General features: G+C 39.8%; 1 protein-coding gene across 3 annotated transcripts in view; it reads left to right on the top strand.

Moving 5' to 3' along the window:
* Positions 1-18,238, top strand: part of TMEM131L (transmembrane 131 like) — an 84,201-nt gene that overhangs the window by 65,039 nt on the left and 924 nt on the right. For 2 of the 3 annotated variants that reach the window (XM_068137258.1, XM_068137257.1), the window contains exons 23-34: positions 705-890; positions 2,433-2,582; positions 3,150-3,766; positions 5,808-5,962; positions 7,212-7,336; positions 8,809-8,966; positions 9,871-10,056; positions 10,825-10,903; positions 11,934-12,019; positions 13,331-13,451; positions 16,292-16,380; positions 17,196-17,338. In XM_068137258.1, the coding sequence (XP_067993359.1) occupies positions 705-890; positions 2,433-2,582; positions 3,150-3,766; positions 5,808-5,962; positions 7,212-7,336; positions 8,809-8,966; positions 9,871-10,056; positions 10,825-10,903; positions 11,934-12,019; positions 13,331-13,451; positions 16,292-16,380; positions 17,196-17,338 (2,095 nt within the window). The remainder of the gene's footprint in view (positions 1-704; positions 891-2,432; positions 2,583-3,149; positions 3,767-5,807; positions 5,963-7,211; positions 7,337-8,808; positions 8,967-9,870; positions 10,057-10,824; positions 10,904-11,933; positions 12,020-13,330; positions 13,452-16,291; positions 16,381-17,195; positions 17,339-18,238) is intronic. The other variant, XM_068137259.1, reaches the window with a different exon arrangement.

Genomic DNA, 18,238 nt, shown 5'->3' with positions numbered 1-18,238 from the left:
TTGTATTCTCTAGCTTGTTCCGTAATCAAGCCTGACCATAAATTGTTCCTGTTTTCCTAACATTGCCCGTAGTCTAGGACTGATTCTTATTAAAGTCTTGCTGAGTGAAAGTCATGACTTAAAAGTAGAGTTACTGTTACTGTATTACAGTAGCTCTGGTTTCATAGCCAAGTATTGTCTCTAGTGACTTGAAAGGCAAGTCATACCTTCTACCAGTACCCATGGCAGTCAAATACATGAATGGTATGGGTCAGGAAATGAGTTGAAGAGACAAATCTGATATTTTTTCTGCATTCCCTATCTTTCCAGCCTTATCCTAGACTTAATCTAGTACCCAGCCCTTTCTGAAGTAACGCTGCCTGTATGCTTGACAACTGTGCTTTTGGTAAAGAGTAGTTTGGTTATTATGAGTTGATAATGTGCCCCCCCTTGAGGAAAGGAAAACAAGTCATAGTAATGAGAGTTATGTGATGAGTCACAGTAACACCACATATTTTGCTGCTTGATGATGACTTTGAAATACTTACTCTGCTAGGTGTTAATACTGTCAGTCTAAGCAGCCAGCGGTCACCTCCTTAACTGCCTTTTTCTTGGAATTATTAAGTCAGAGTTACCTTGTATTTCTTGGGAAAAATGTGACCAGAAAATTGCCCTCAGCCTAACAATGGAAAAATAACATTAGCTCTCTCTGCTTTTCCTGACAGATTCACTCCAGACTTTACATCTTCATGGGTAATCCGGGAGCTTACACTGGTGACTGCTGCTGATTTGGAGTTCCACTTCACGCTCAATGTAACTCTTCCTCACCATCTGTTACCGCTATGTGCAGATGTGGTGCCAGGACCCAGCTGGGAAGAGTCCTTCTGGAGGCTCACTGTCCTCTTTGTAAGGTAATGCTTTCTGGGCCCCTGTGGTAGTCCAAAAGGGACCTGCCAGTGAAAGATCAGCAAGTGCTTTGGCTTATGTTAGATGTTTATAGAGGTGATGAGCTAACTCCCAGGAGTCCTGCCAGCTGATTTGACATCATAGGTGTGATGCAATAGTGCAGCAGCTCATGGTGAAGTTGTTGAGCATTTCTTGGCTGCTTCTCCTGATAAACTTCCATGTTAAGGCTTTAAAGGGCTGGGGTACCCTCACAGAACACCCAGTGGATAATGCACTTGCTGGAAAACTACTGCCCCCACGTTAGAGATGCACATTTAAGATACTGGTATCTGAACATGATAAATAAAAGCAAGTGGACTAGAAGGTCATCTTCAGGTATTTCTGAAAGATTAATTTAAATTTTATTTATAAAATTTTAAGTCAATCAAGTGAGGATCTTTATTCCTTTTTGTTAAAAACTATTTGTTGTTAGCTTTTGCTAGACACACTTGTGCATCTGCATCTCCATGGACTACCTGAGAAAGATGATTTGGCTCGTGTTAGGTGACTCATTGCTTGCACATGGTAAACTGCTTTTAAGAAGACTGTACTTTTGTACAACAGTTACAAGTTCTGCTCCAACACATACTCTTTTTTTTTTGTCTATATTTGCTAACCTTTCACACAGTGTAGGGTGAATTGAATATTGTTTGTCACATATGATGCTCAGTGCTTTTATCACACCAGCCCTGAATTCCTGCAGTCCTAACAAGCAGTGAATGTGAAAGTCATAGTGATATGCATAGCGGCTGGTCCATGCCTAAGTGAGATCCTGATGCTCACAGTGGTTGTGCTTCCATTGTTTTGATACTGAAAACTTGACACAAATGAAATAACAATAATGACTGAAAACAATAATGAAGCAACAATAATGAACCAGAAAATCTGGAATTTGACATTGTGTTTTCCTGCTGACAAAATTTTTACTTTGCTGAACTGCAAAGATTTGTGTCCTGATCAATTTGTATCTGGTTTTATATGGTAACCCTAATAAACTGGAGAGAAAGAGGGGATATTTTCACCTTCAGTTTTAGTTCAGAAGTATGGTGGCATTTGTAGTTAATTTTATGGCAGCATTTTGTCTAGGAACAGAAAGACACAGTATTAAACAAATATCAAAAGAATGACATAACTATCATGACTGACCAAAAGCTACTCAGAAGACCAATAAGTAGTATGCTGTGATATATTGTCCTTGTTTTATTAACTGATCTTAAAGTATTGGCTTTTTTTAGAATGAAATTTTTTTCTTTCTAGCTATTTTGTTCTGTGCAGAGCTCATAGCTGAGTTATTTTATTGTGATAATAACAAGCAAGGGTTATAAAAGGGGGGGGGAGGTACCATTAAAATATACATATTTAAAACTGTATTTTGAGTTTTCACATCTGTCTTCTTACTTAAAGTTTACCCACAAAATATTTGAAAGGTGCATCTTGTTGCAAGCTTTTTCACTTCTTCACTGAATACTGCCGGAAATTGTAGACACCAGTGTCTGTTTCTTTGGCAGTTTGTCCCTGCTTGGAGTGATTCTGATAGCCTTCCAGCAAGCCCAGTATATTCTAGCAGAGTTTGTGAAATCAAGACAGAGGTCAAATCCTAGTTCTTCGCTGCAGCAGAACAGCAACTCTGTTGATGTCATCAGCTCTGATTCATACAAGTAAAAATATTTATTTCTTCTTATAAATTGCCTTTCATTGTACCCTGTTTATTGTGGAGTGATGCTTTCTACCTCTTTGCATTTCTTTCTCTCTATTTGTATTTCAATTTTACTGGGGGCTGGTTTAGCAACCTCTTCAAGAGAGCTTTCAGCATTGTTGTGTATATTCAGCTCCACAAAAGAGAAATGGAAGAACCTGAGGGTTTATTAATCATGTATGTTTTTAGTAGTATATAAGGTAAAAATCGTGCTATGGAAGTAAAGGAAATGCCATGAGCAGCAGCCATGGAAAGAATGGTAAAATACATTCATGTCCTCATATCTGACCCTTTTAGGTTGTCAGTTAGGTTCTTAGTCACTGATGCATATAAATGCATTTGAAGTCTGAGCACCTATTTAAGAGTTTTGCTTAATTCCCACTGAAATCACAATATTTTTGGCTGCTATCATGCAATTTAATGGCTTGTGAATAGGCCTCCCTTTATTTTCTTACAGAATATCTCATAAAACAGTTCATGATAGCTTTGTAGATAAAACAAATCTCAAATAATTGAATTTTCATTCCAGGGGAAGCTGCAAGACATTTATGGATTCATACAGTTCCTCAGATAAAGGTAAAGGGAAGGGCTTCCTGTCTGTAGGCACTTCTTCCAGCCGAAGTCAGAATGCAGCTAAGAGAAGTCCTGCGACATATAGCCACTCTCAGAAGAAACACAAATGTTCAGTTTACTACAGTAAGCAGAAACCAAACACGGCGGCTAGCAGTGCCATTGCAGCTACTGATGAGAAACAAAATCAGATTGCAGAGAACCAAATCTCAGCACCAAAAGAGGACATTTGCACTGATGTTGTCAGTGAGAACTGGGTAACTCTAAAATATGCAAATGGCATAAATGTTAACAAGAATTTAACTCTTCCAGAAAACTTTCTGGGTAAAGATGAAAGTGCACTGAAAAATACAGTTCTCATAAAAAATACTTCTTCAGAATGTGGTCTGAAGGAAGATCTTCAAACATGTATGTTTCCTAAGGAAACTAACCTTAAAAGTTCAGAAAATCTAGTAGAGCTCAAAGAACAGGAGTTCTGTCCTGTGAAGATATCCAAGAAGCTACCCGAAAGTCACCTGTCCAGAAATTCACCTCAGCAACAGCCGGAACTGCAAGAAATTTCCAGGAAACCTAGTGGTAATTTTTTAATTTATTTTTTCCCCCCCTGCAGTTTCTGTCAGTTGAAATTACTGGGTGAAATCTTCTGCTCAGTTCACTGTGATCAGGATTTTGTTTCTTTGTGTGAGACAAGGAGACGTGGTATTTCTTGTGTGCTCGCTGTGATGTATCTGTTCACTTTTCTAAGGAAACAGCTTGCATTAGAAGTTGTTTCATAAATCATACATTCGTTTTTTTGGTTACAGAGCTAAAGCTCGTGTTGGAGCATTTTCATGGTTAAAATAATTGATGTCACAGATCTGCTTATAAGAAACAAATTACCCCTGGCAAATATTTAGATACATCCCACTTTGAAATTTTTCATGGGTAGTGAATAGCCGGCACCTGATTTTTCATCACCAAACAAAAGTGCTTAGTACTGAGTATTCAGAACTCCTTTGATAAAACCACCTGAAATAACAGAAGCTAGCATCAGAGTGTTGTGAAACTATATTTTGTAGGAATCAGCAGATAAAGATTTCTCTTAGTAATTGTATAGCTCTATTTTTTCATCTTGGGGTTTTTGGTGGGGTTTTTTTTTGTTGGTTGGTTGTTTGTTTCTCCGCCCCGCCCCCCACTATGGAACCTCTCTGGAAAATCTTGCCTCTTGACTTCACAACTCAATTTTAGGAACAGATGGAGAGCATATCCCCTGGCTCTACTTAGGTACTTGGCAAAGCAGTTGAACACCAAGTACTGCCATTTCCTGTAGCTATGGCAGAGTTTAGTGAGTGAACCACCACAAAGGGATTTCAGGCTCTACTGATGTGTGTAGTTACCCTGGACCTATTGCTAACCTGTTGTTACCTGTGAGATAACGAACTGTCTTCAGTGGAAACAGGATAATTTTGCATGCTTTAAAAAGTACTTGGACGCTATTCATGTGCTCTTGTTTGTTATTTACTTTGAATTAGGAAATTAGATTAGGGGGGTAAGATCAGTAATTACATCTTAACTATGTCTAGGAGGCACAGGAAAGTAACTAAGTACAGGCTGTGGAAATCATGGTTATCAATGTGATACGTTCAGGATCTGAGATATGTTTGTAAGCTGGAGCACAACAGAGCAGCTTCCTTTGCTTGTTGTCTCTGGTGTTTCATTCACCTGGGCTCCTTTTGCAATCATCATGATTTCCTGCTCCAGAGGGAAGAGAGTGGCTGACTCAGCTAGGAAGTTGTAGTTTGCTGCTAGATAGGAAACCATAAACACATTTGGGTGTGCCTTTCTCATTAAAGACGACCACCACAATAAGTGGTGACATTTCTCATGCAGAGCAGCTGAGAGTCTGGGTAACAGATCACTGTAGCTGTAATGTAGATACCTGAGATACTGGGAACCAGTCAGAGCTGAAGTTAATTCTGTCCTGTCCGGCATTGGCAGGGCCCATGTGGAAAACTGTGATTTGACTGGGCAGCTCATCTAGTTGTGAAGAGAGTTTTATTCTCAAATTCTCATCTCTTAGAGTTTGTTACACAAGAATAATTGTTCTTCCTCACAAGACTCTCCAGAAGATATATTTTTAACGAGGAACTCATCCCAAAGAAAGGCTCACTTTCCTTTTCTTTATAGGCAGTGCAGAGGGTGCTTAATGCAGAGATATAAAGCACCGAGTGGACTGTTCTTATTTTGATCCACCTCTTTCTGAAGTCTCTTCTCCACCCAGTATTTTAGCCTAGTATTCTCTGGCTTCAGATTCTACTTTACAGAGCTGTGTCCTGGGACCCAAAAAGCTCAAATTTAGATGAGATGAGCAGGACCTAGGTAATTTATTCTTCTGCTAGGAGTGGTGTGCCCACAAGCATGAGTCAATAAAGAACTACTTTTTGCAGCTGCTGTAAGAATTTGTATGCAGCAATAGCTTTTGGTTTTGGCATTTTCAGCATTAATGGCCTAGAGGTTAGTCTGCCTGCGTTTAGTAAAGCACTACAAGTCTGTTATTGAAGAAAGGTAGAAAATAATATGGTTAAGATCTGGAATTCATTCTCTTCCCAAGAAAACTGATGTTGCCTTTTAATTGTAGGGAATAGCCAGCAAGTGCCTCTCAGGAATGAAACAGAAAACTGTGAGTCTCTAAAAAAGCAGATCAACCTCAAGCCTTCCACAGAGAAAAAAATCAACAAAGGACCCAAGGAAGAGACTCCATGCTGTACAAAGGAGGAGATTACTTCTTCTGAGGTTTGTATTGTGATCTTTCTGCTTTTCAAACCAAAAATTATATTTCTGTTGTTCATATGTATACACATGCAGATATGTACATCTTTGTAGAGACTAATATTTATAGCCATAGATCCGATCAGTGTAAATCAGGTGAATGAGGAAGAGTGCAGTTGTGCAGTCCCGCATCCATTGCGTATTAATGCTGCTTTATAGAATGATGAACAGTTTGGGTAAAAATGAAAACAGCTCTTGTGTTGTGATATTGGCTGTATCACAATCAGAAGTACTCTTGATTATTGTCAGCTGGCACAAACATACTGGAATCTATTGCCAGCTGTCAGCCACAGTAATGATGTGGGAACATACTTTGGGGAGGGGGGGGAAGGGGTGTCCTAGATAGCATGTCAGTCTTCATTTGCAGACCTGATCTCCAAATAGAGGGATTTGTATTTGGTAATATAGTGGGCAGAACAGTTTGGAAGCTGCTGAGAAGGATTATTCTTCATTCCTGGTTTCTGAGCAGAGTAAACACAGAGTTGTACCTTTGTTGCAGACAGCATAAAACACTTGAAGAACTTCATCTGGTAATTAATAAGACCAAGAATTTGGATTAGGTTTGTTTCCTGTCTATCTGATGGGAATCCCATGTCAAAATGTGTAAGAAGGAATTGCTTACCATGCTTGAGGAATATGTATGAGAAAAGGCAGCCAGTCTTTTTTAGGAAGTGTTGTTACAAACTTCTTTCCATGTGTGGCTGATGGTGCTCAGTTTGCTAATATTTGTTGGTTAACTTACCCCATAATTTCCTTAGTTGTAATTCAAATGAATGCCTCCCTCCAGCTGCTGAGGAAAAGGAGGATTTATGGTTGCTGAACTTGCACACAAACTGATCATAAATCTGGCAGATGTTTTTTGGTTTTAGCACATTGGGAATTTTAATGACTGCTTTCATTTTTCTCCCCCTATTTTTTTAATTTCCCTGGAAGTCAGAGTTAGATGCTGTGAGGGGGAAAATGCTAACACTGGGAATTCAAAAATTGCTTTCTCATCAGCAGTTGGTGTCTTGAAGGACATAGTCTTGGAAAGCTGGTCAAATTGATGGTGCTGGAAAGAGGATGTGCTGTGGTAAAGCACTAAATCACTAAGTAACTATGCATTTGGGTCAGGTTTTTTTGTCCAGAGAAATGTAGCTAGAAGAATCCAGTGGAGTTAATTTACTTAATTTTATAATGTATGTATTGTCCCAACTTGTGTTTTTATCTTTAGCAAGAAGATGCATATAGGAAGAAGCCACCTCAGGAGAAGAAGGAAGGAAATTTACCAAATATGAATTGGAATAGAAGTAGAACATCTAGAAAAAACAAGAAGAAGAATGTTAATATATCTGCAAGGTAGGTATTGCCTCACCAAATTGTGAAGAAATTCAGAGGTCCTGTAATATTTCTGCAGGTTTTGGGTAGTATGTTAGGCAGGATTGCTTTGTCTGTTTTAAATAAACATTTTAATCCTGGCCTGAACCTTTATTTTTAAGAATATGCAGTACTAAGTATCACCAGCACAAAAAAAAGGATGAAATTTTCCATTTGTAAGTCTGCATGTACACAGACTTACCCCATTCTGCACTGCAGGGGTTGCTCTCAGTTATAGGCTGGAATTTACCATTTCTGAAGTTTGGATATTGAGCTTCCTTTCCATTGTGATTGTATAGATAAAATCCAGGGTGTGTTCTCTTCAGTGGAAAAAGGAAAACAACATTGTTGATGCTGTTCCTCCTTCAGGAGAATCATCTGCTACATTGAGTAATGGAGGGAATGTTGTCTCCTAGTGGTTTTGGAAGAGAAAAAGGAATATGTAGGCAGTAGTTTGCATTTTTTCTATAATGATAGAAAAGCTGAGAGCAGCACTGGGCTCAAAAGAATATTGAGAGCACCTTGAGATGCCTTTTGTTTTTTTTTCTTCCCATCCTAAGGCTGGTTTAAATGGAGTTCTGAAGTCAACTGTAAACTACTTATGTATTTTAAATGTAGGTTGTTTGGATGGTTATTAAAAAATACCAGTTAGAAAGGCTTGTGAGGAGAAAATCCTCCTCCTCCTTCCCCTCCCCTAGCCCTTTGACTTAAGGTCATGATCCTACAAAGCCTTCACAGACGAAATTTTTATTGTGAGTGGTCCTCTTGAGGTCAGTGGACTTAACCAAGGAGGTTGTAAATCTGATGGGGCTGTTACAGTTTCGTTATGTGTAAACCTTTGCAGGATGCACATCTTTGTACGTAGGAAAAAATGGAAGCAAAATACTGAAATTTGGTGTCTGTTTCTTGAACTGCTTCAGCTGTTGCTACTTTATGACTAAAGATGTAACCATTTCCTTCCCACAGAAACTTGACACCTGGATTTTATTAGTTTCCTGTTAATACTCTACGATTAAAATACTGGATCCAGATAGTTCAGTTTTAGTAGCAAAAACTTAAGATCACTTCAGATGATGGTTTCATTCTACTTATGTGAAACAGACATAATGTACATACATTTTTCTATGTATGTACATCTTCATATAGTTCTAGACTCTGCTTATCACAGTAAGATATGATTGCATTCTGCAAGTGCATTAGAGAATGGAGTTGAACACACACACACACACATTTTGTTTTGCTTCTCCACCTGAGCAGCAGTAGGCTCTGTGTTGGGATGGTGCATTTTTGGGAAAGGTTTTATAGTTTTCTGTTAAGTTAGGGAGTAAGACACCTAATCCTATTCTTTGACCCTGCATCCTGCCTCAATAGTTGTGTGAGTTTGTGTCCAGTGCCTGAAAAGAGAAAATGCCGCTGAAATGTAAACCATAAACATGTTGCTGTGGTTGTACTAGGGTCCCTGAGCAGAGTGAGCTGAAGCATATGTGCAGTGAATTTGAAAGGCCGGATCTAAGAGTGAATATTGGAATAAGAGCATGGTGTCCTCAGGTTAACGGGGAAAACTGTAAAGCAGACCAAAAAGCTGGGAGCTTGTCCATACAGGGAGAAACAGGTACGCAATCTTCATTATTTTGGATGGGGGAAGAAATAGAACACGCCTTTTGTGGCAGTAGAACTGTATTCCTTCCTTGAGAGACTTGTGCTTCTCTCCTTTCAAACTGTGACAGGACTGGCATGATGCAGTGCCTGAAATTATACCTTCTCACTTCTGAAGGGCTCTATGTGCTTTCTCTGTAGGGTTGGTTAGTGATACAAATCACCAGACGAATCAGTCTGAAGCCATAATCCATCACTCCTGAGTTGAAGGACTGGTAGTTTGCTTGTGGGCTTCAATTAAAGCTGCTACTAGCTGAAGCAGAGTACTGCAAAGGCCACCATTAGAATAGGTCATTTTTTTAGAAACTCCTCTAGCTTGGGTTCTCGCTTCTTGCTTTTTCATCAGGGTTTTAATCAACTCCTTTTCCCTGGCTTTCAGGAAGAGAAGGGTTGAAGAAGGTATCAGTGGTTATTTTCCTATATCTCCCTGACAAGATAGTAAGAATGGAGAATGTAGCGCTTAGGAGTTCATTACTTGCAGCATTTGTCACTTGCTTTTAGTATGCCTGTTCCTACAGCCAGGATACATTTCCTGTTTGAAGTATTGACTGTATATTTCAAAGAAGAGAATGGGCTTCCTGTTTCAGACTACTGCCTCAGATTTCACTGTATCCTCACTTGCATTCCTTGTACTGGGGATATCACATAGGCCATAAGCCCCTTGTGGTAGGGGCTGGTGTGTTGATCTTGAGGCTATTAGTAAATACTATTTTCTGTCCAGTCATTAGTAGATTCAGAGAATCCATGTACATTCATGTGTTAGTTGACTTTTCACTGAATCTTCAGCTGAAAGACTTACTTAGATGTTTTGTCTTGGGTGTTTTGTTGGTTTTTATTACTGTTTTTTTCAATGTCTTTAGAAAGCTTTTATCAACGGTCCAAAAAGAAGTGTTTGGAGAAGTTTTGTTCTGATTCAAGCTCAGATTGTGGAAGTTCATCAGGAAGTGTTCGTGCCAGTCGTGGGAGCTGGGGAAGCTGGAGCAGTACCAGCAGTTCAGATGGAGATAAAAAGCCCATGATTACTGCCAGGCATTTTCTTCCATCCAGTAAGTTCTGCAACTGTCACCTCTGCACAGTAGTGGGCAGTTTCAGCCTTCTTCTGAATAGAAAGGGGTACCATGGCATGGGGCACATAACTTTCCTGCTGTAGGGCACCTCTCAGAAACATGAGGACAGATTTAAATGACTTGGTACTTGAAAAAAACACAGCCAAAAACCAAAAAACAACCAACCCACAGATTTTGGGGATGGAGATGGGCTGTCAGGCTCCTCACTGAGGAAGCTGCACTGTTAGTTTTCATGGAAAGATGAAAGAATGGAAAGTCACTAGTGAAAGCAATTTCTGCCTTTGAATTTATGTAACATCACATTATTCTCATGAAAGTGTTATAGCTATTTAATAAATCCACAAATGAGGAATGAGGAATGTGTGAGAGCAGATCTGAGGATACTGGACCTGGATAGCTAGTGCGTGAAGTATCTGAACCTCGATCTAATAGATAATGAATTGCACGTACATTACTTTTCTGTTTGTTCAAATTATAATACCTCTTACCAAAAAAAGTCATGTCAAATTCAGAATTAATTTGAAAGTAGCAAGGAGCCTCTCCATTAAGAGTGTAGTAATAACTTTTAAGTCATAAAATACATTTAGGACCATGTAGACTTAGAGAGCCCCCTTTGAAGTGAATGCAGTTAGTGATATTCCAGTCTGAGGAAAACCACCACTGATGATTCTATTTGTGTGTATGCATATTCTGTGCAAACTTCTTTTTTTAGGATCTTTTGATTTTCACAGTCATTCTTTTCTTTAGGAGAGAATATTTCACAAAATGATTTTCCATCTGAAACTCCTATCACTTTAAATCTGTCTCATAACATCTGCAATACCAGGTAAAATTTTTGAACCTACACCTGTAAGGCATTAAAGGAACAACACCAACATCAGTTTGATAAATTATGCTTATCTGTTGTCTTGTTTTTTGTGATTATCTAATTGCACTTATTTGTTGGAAGAAGAATCTTTTTCAGTACTTGAAAAAATACATCCAAAATGGATTATACTGGGGAAATATGACAAACAATTCCAAATGTAAGATAAAATTGGGGAAAAAAGGAAATTGTTTTTCCCCTCTCGTTTCTTACAGATCTCACCAACTTACACTTCCCTTATGGCTTAGTTATAGTAAAGTAATAATAATGGTTTAAAAAAACAGTGTGGAAGTGAGACTTGCAAGTTGATGTTGTTCTTTTAATCTCCTAGGATATACAGCATGAAAATTGATTCCCCCTTCCCCGCATTCTTTTCTACCTCTTTACTATAGTAGAGATAGCATCTTGAAATTCTATTGATACCAGTCCTCATTTCACTTCTCATTCATGACTTTCTGTTTTCACTAGCAGAAGTAATTTAATCCTTTTCCTGTGGGATTCTGGTGCTTGAAAATGCTCCCTTTCCATTCATTTTGGCTATTTTATTTGATGGAATTCAATGAGTATGAAATGTTCATGTGTGCCTATGTGTCTTTGTGCACATAAAAAGTAAACCTGCCTGAAAGTTGTTGGGAGCATTGAAACATTATGAGAAACCCTGCTCATCTTCATGGACCGTAGCTTCCTTTCCAGTTTTATAGAAGAACTGTTGAGTGAATCTGCAGTGGGTTGATACTTTAATAATAGAAGTGGGGCAATTAAAGGTGTATTAATTTCAATAATTTTGCATGTAGATGGCTTTTAATTGGAAAAGAAAAACTTTTAAGAAATGGAAGTGGTTAATTCAGAGTAAGAAAATTCAAGAAGTGGGAAAGCAGTAGCAATCGTGCTGTTCACTAGAATATTTTTTCTCTCTGTTTCCTTTGCATACTTTGGATTATGAAACATAAAAGTGTCTAGACTTAAGAAATCAAATTTTCTTTTCATTCAGCAGAGACATGAACAGCATCCCCCAATATCCTGAAACGTTATGTCCTAATTTCACTGACATAGCTGCAGATCCTGACAAAAGTAAAGGTCAGTTGCGTTATTAATATCTGAATCTTTTTTACACGCTTTATCAGGCCGTTTCAGTAATGTGGTTAGTAACACTTTTATACACGAGGTTTATAGACATCCTGTTACTAGAACTTGACTCACTTCTAAAGTTAAGAGCAAAGTTAGCAAAATGAAAACTTAAAACCTTCAGTGTGAAGACAGTGTGTAGCTTTCAACGCACATTTTAAATATCCGTTGTTTTTTCCACCTCTTACTTTGCTCAGATTTATGTCCAGAAGTAATGTGGTTGGGAGATCAAGAGCACAGGTTTCTGTGTTAAAATGAAGCTTGGCATCAAATCAGCTATGACCATTTTTCTCTCTAAATTTCCACAGTCAGGACTTTCTCTCTTTGAGAGCAATACTAAATGAGGTTGGGGTGGGCTATCAAAAATCTTGACTTTTCATTGTTCACATCTCAAAGGGAAGTAACACTAATTTGTTGAGAGGGATTCATGAAAGAAACAGGCTACATGGTAAGGTGTAGTTTTACAGCTGGTTAGGACACATGGTTCTTTGGGCAGCCGAGCTGCCCTCCTGTGGCTATCCCTTTTGCTTTAGGCTTAACCTGTGTCCGGTAGGATCCACATGCTGCTTAAACTTCTTCCATGGCAGCAATATTCATAATGTCTCTCACGTAAAATAATGGAGTAGAGCTAACTTTGCAACCATTGTCTCTGCTAATTTGGAATTTTCCAGCTGCATGTTCTTAGAGTTGGTAGGAACTCAAGTGTCTGTGGGCAGTCAGGGCTCTCAGTGCATAGAGAGCAGCACAATGAATATATGCCCTATGGGCTAAATACAGCATTAACAAGTTCATCTGTTGCTTGGTCATTGTGTTGAAATCACAGCCCAGTTCCTGCTGCATTTGTGCATTTGGCCTTCAGAAGTGGTTTGTGACTGATGGCATGGGGGTGAGCTGGAGGCTAGTGAAAATCTACCTCCCTGCTGTCTGTCCTGCTGTGAGGAAGGAGTGCAGCATTGGTGCTGGTGGCTGATGACTTAAAGACTCTATAAGGATTCCTTGCCCTATTTTGTTGAATTTCAGATTCTTGGTCCAAGACTTCTCTTATATATATATATTTTTTTTTTTTAACCAGTAGAAATTTTGAGGTTTGCTTAAAAATGGATATTAATCACAATAAAAATAGATTGGTTAGTAATTCTGGATATTTTTGGTGTGTAGCATAGTGTCTGTCTTGTGGTTATGAGAATAAAGTGTCATTGTGCTATTCAGTTTGTGGAGTCTCCCCCCTGTTGTTCTGTATTTCATTTCCTTTTCCCTTTTTAGGTCTTTACCCAACAGGAGACTTGTGGTCTGCCCAGCCAGTTTGCATGACAAACAGTTTAAACTACAACCTTGAGAATAATATACCATGCATGATCCAAGAAACCCCCTCTGTCCACAACAGGCAAGTTATGTTTTATGTAAACAGTATGGATAACACTTTTCAAGTTTCTGTGCTGTGGAAAACTGTACTTGAGTTTATCTTACAATACTTGTAAGGCAGGAGATTATGCAGTAGCTTCATTGATGATCTGGATGAGGGGATTGAGTCAGTCATCAGTAAATTTGCAGATGACACCAAGTTGGGAGCAGGTGTTGATCGGTTAGAGGGCAGAAGAGCTCTCCAGAGGGATCTTGACTGGCTGGACAGATGGACAGAGTCCAACATGATGACATTCAACAAGTCCAAGTGCTGGGTGCTGCACTTTGGCCACAACAACCCCACGCAGAGCTACAGGCTGGGGTTGGAGTGGCTGGGGAGCAGCCAGACAGAAAGGGACCTGGGAGTACTGGTTAACAGTAGGCTGAACACGAGCCAGCAGTGTGCCCAGGTGGCCAAGAGGGCCAATGGCATCCTGGCCTGCATCAGAAATACTGTAGCCAGCAGGAGCAGGGAAGTCATTGTCCCCCTGTACTCAGAACTGGTTAGACCACACCTTGAGTCCTGTGTCCACTTCTGGGCCCCTCAATTTAAGAAGGACATTGAGACTCTTGAATGTGTCCAGAGAAGGGCAATGAGGCTGGTGAGAGGCCTTGAGCACAAGCCCTATGAGGAGAGGCTGAGGGAGCTGGGATTGTTTAGTCTGGAGAAGAAGAGGCTCAAGGGAGACCTTATTGCTGTCTACAACTACCTGAAGGGAGGTTGTAGCCAGGAGGGGGCTACAAGAGGACATAGTCTCAAGCTGTGCCAGGGGAAGTTTAGGCTTGAGGTGACGAGAAGGTTCTTCACAGAGAGAGTTGGAATGGGCTGCCCAGGGAGGTGGTGGAGTCACCATCCCTGGAGGTGTTCAAGAGGGGATTGGACGTGGCCCTTGGTGCCATGGTTTAGTAGTCATGAGGTCTTGGGTGACAGGTTGGACTTGATGATCTTTGAGGTCTCTTCCAACCTTATTGATTCTATGATTATTTCTGTCACTTCAGTCTTAGTTGTAGTTGTTTATGCTCTTTCATTAGTATATCATGATTAATTTTCCTAAGACAAAGTCACTAGTGTTCCTGATCATATCTATATATTCCAGAACATCTTTCAAATGTCATTAAGTGCTTTTTGGAAAGCTCTTGTTTTCTTCCCCTTCTTTTCAATGGCCAGGTGGAGCACCTGACTCTTAGGCTTATTGTCCTCTTGATAAATATATATCCCCGGGTGTACTACAGTTAAATGGCATAAACAGACATTGTTTAATAAAAGCAAGCAGTCCAGTTTGAAGGTAGTATAAAAGTATCAATAGATCTCACTGTTTCAGACTCTGTAGATTTGGGTTGATTTTCCTGTAGTAATGAACTTGAGTAATTCTTACTCTTCAGTTTTTCCACACTGCAAATTTAATAATGAAAGACACACTACAAACTAGTGAGACAAAATACTCTGCCATCACATGGCAGTGAAATACAACCAGTTCTTCAGGTCATATGCTGTCATCTGAAGTGACAGTGGTAACACAGAAACCCTCAAGTGACAGTCTTGTGACCCAAATGTGCCTGCTGACCTCAGTTCTAACTTGTCAACAGACTGCAGCCCTAATGATTGGCAGCAACGGCCAATGGTCAGTCAGACTCTCAAGTCAGATGAAATACATGGTGATTTGTGGCAGACTCTGTGTTACACTACTTTGTTTTCATACAGCTATCTCCACTAGGTCTTTATGTGCAAAACTGGTTTATTTATTTATTCAGATATAGTAGTGATTACATAGCTTCTTGCCTGAATAGTAAAACTGAACTAGCACAACATGGAATCCTTTTACATTGCTTACCTTGCCCAGATTACTCGTGCTACTTCAGGCTCACTGCATGGCAGGGCTCATTTCACTTCTGACATATCTCTTAAGAATTACTTTTCAAAAGCAGTCTTCTTGACATGCTGAAATAATTTGAATTAAAACACATACAATCCCTACAAATTAATGTGTAGTTTAACAAACATAATGGTTTAACAAGACTTCAACACATATAGTTGAAAAGTAGCAAACCACATTTTAATTGCTATTCTTAAGCATTCAAATGCTTTAGGAATGGAGAACTGCAGAATGTTAAGGGTTGGAAAGGACCTTAAAAGATCATCCAGTCCAACCCCCCTGCCAGAGCAGAATTGCTTAGAGCAGGTCACATAGGAATGTGTCCCGGTTGATTTTTAATATCTCCAGAGGACACTTCACAGCCTTTGTGGGCTGCCTGTTCCAGTGCTCTGTCATACAGTGGAAAAGGTTTTTCCTTATGTTTACATGGAACCTCCTATGCTCTGGCTTGCACCCATTGCCCCTTGTCCTGTCATTGGGCATCACTGAGAAGAGCCTGGCTCTCTCCTCCCAAGACTTGCCCTTCATATATTTATAAACATTAATGAGGTCACCTCTCAGTCTCTTCTTCTCCAAGCTAAAGAGCCCAAGCTCCCTCAACATTTCCTCACAAAGGGAGATGTTCCTTCTTCATTACAAGTTGTCATTACAACTTGTCATTACAAGTTGTCATTACAACTGGTCATTACAAGTTGTCATTACAACTGTCATTACAAGTTGTTCATCCTGTCAGAGGAGGAAAAAAAATTCTCAGTGAAGTTGTGATTATCTACTGTGTGTACTTGCACAGAGTAGATACTGGCAGAAGTGGCAAGCAGGATGTGAAAAGCCTCATCACCAGCTACAGACATTTTGCATTCAACAGCTTTAGGTTAAATATTTTTTTACAATTCCTTCCAGAAGTTCTGTGAGTTATTCTGACAGCAGCCTTTTCTTTTTCTTGGGACAGCTTCATTGACTGGAATGCAGCTTGTGACAGCCAGTTTTCCAACATGTATTGTCCAGTAGAGATGAATGAATACGGTGCTTTCTCAGAAGGTAGGATGAAATAAAGCTTATGAATTATCACTGAGCATGATTTTAATCTTACCTTTTGTAGAAGAAAAGGCTGAGCATGTTTATAAACATCTGGACATTTGTTGCTTAAGTGGACTTTACAGTTTCCAGCTGAGCGGGTGCTCTGTAGTAATAAACAATGTCTGCATGTGGTGGATGAGAAGACTAATCTTCATATGGAGTTATTAAGCTTGAAATGCCAATAATACAGGACTCTGAGAGGGAGAAATGCATGTGACCACAGTATTACACAAATCTTTTTGCACAATTTTCTTTGTTTCCCTTCTGGCAGACTTCTGCCTTCCAGCGTGTGAAACAGAATGCCTCTTGTGACCAATTACCTTTCCAGGCTAGAGTTTCTTGGCTCAGAAAGCACACTGGCAGCAACATAGAATTCTTTAGCATTACCTAAGCAATAATTAAAGGTCAGGCCACAGTATCACAGGCAGCACAGAGGTCCCTCGGGTGCTTAGAGCTGAGGTATGTTGGCAATGAAGCCCAGGCAGGCTCTGCCATGCACGTTCTGTGGCTTATAAAGACTGGTTTCCAGTAGAGAGATTGCCAACTCTTTATGCCGTCCTTCTGATAGCAATTTGTAGTGGGTCCCTAGTACAGACTGGTAGTCTTGTTAACAGAACTTTTTATGCTTTGCTGCTTTGCTTGCCTGAACTCACTGAAGGCTTAGGTTGGTTCCAGCCTGGCTCACTCCAAGAAGATTCAATGCTCCTGCATGGAAAAGTTAGTAGTGTTTATGTTGCAAAAGCCTTATTTTGTCTTCCTGCTTTTATCAACTGCAGAAAACATGAACTACCCCAGTGGTTTCCCAGGTACTGCAGCAGTGCAGAATTCAGCCTTCATTGACCAGAATTGTCCCTCCACCTGGAATGTACCTCCCAACATGCCACCTACATGGGAGCCTGCCAGTTATGTCAGCTCCACTGTGAGTATTGTCACTGAGGGCCACTGCCTTTGTGTGCCTCTTCAAAGCCTTCCCAGTGCGTTCCTGTCTTTCCCCTACCTGTTGCTGCGGGTTAGTTCTTCACAAATCCTTTAAGTAACCTGATGTACATGTTTGATGCTGACATTGGTAGCCTGGCTTTTTCCCAGCTGCTGATCAAGGTAGTTACTGGACCTTGTCTGGGAAATTTTAAAACAGATCCTTTTGCCTGTAAATTGACCAAAATAATCTCACATATGGAAAACCATTTTGTACTTGCGTAGTCTACTGAGACTCTTTCCTATCAAAATCAACCTTTCCAGATGAGGGTGAAACACAAAAAGTGCTGACAGCAAAACCCAAAGAGATTTGGAAATTGTAGCACTTAATGGACAGCTGCTCTCAGTGTCTTGGACAGGGTTTTTTCCCTAGGAAATCCAAGTGTTTTAAGCTGGATTTGTGCAGATTTCTCAGTGCCAACTTGACCTGCTACACTCCAGACTAGCTTTATTTATGTCACCCCAGTGCAGTAACTTCAGTTAATTGTAACCACTTTCTCTTTTGCTCATAGTTCAAAATCTTTTACTTTGGATTTCTTTTTTCCTTTATTGGCAGTAGGTTTATTTAGAAGCAAACTAACCAAATACAGCAAGAAGCATTTCCAAGTACAAAAGTGAAAATTCTGCTGTGTTAAGAATTGGTAAAACTGGTAGAAGACTGTTTGCTAAAATAAATGTGGCTGTATTTCATATTTTATTCAGGAATGCCAGGAAACACAGAAGGCAGAGATTGCAAACTACATTAGATAATTCAGTCCATTTCCCTGGCGAGCTTTACCCCACAACACATTTCAGTGTTTCATTCACTTTTTAAAAGTCCCAAGACTTCCATGACCTTCTCCAA

The sequence above is a fragment of the Melanerpes formicivorus genome, unplaced genomic scaffold (assembly GCF_026170545.1).
Source record: "Melanerpes formicivorus ecotype bairdi unplaced genomic scaffold, bMelFor1.0.p_v2 SCAF_4, whole genome shotgun sequence".
NCBI lineage: Eukaryota > Metazoa > Chordata > Aves > Piciformes > Picidae > Melanerpes > Melanerpes formicivorus.
The sequence above is the reverse complement of the archived record's forward strand: the minus strand, read 5'-3'. Positions and strand labels throughout refer to the sequence as shown.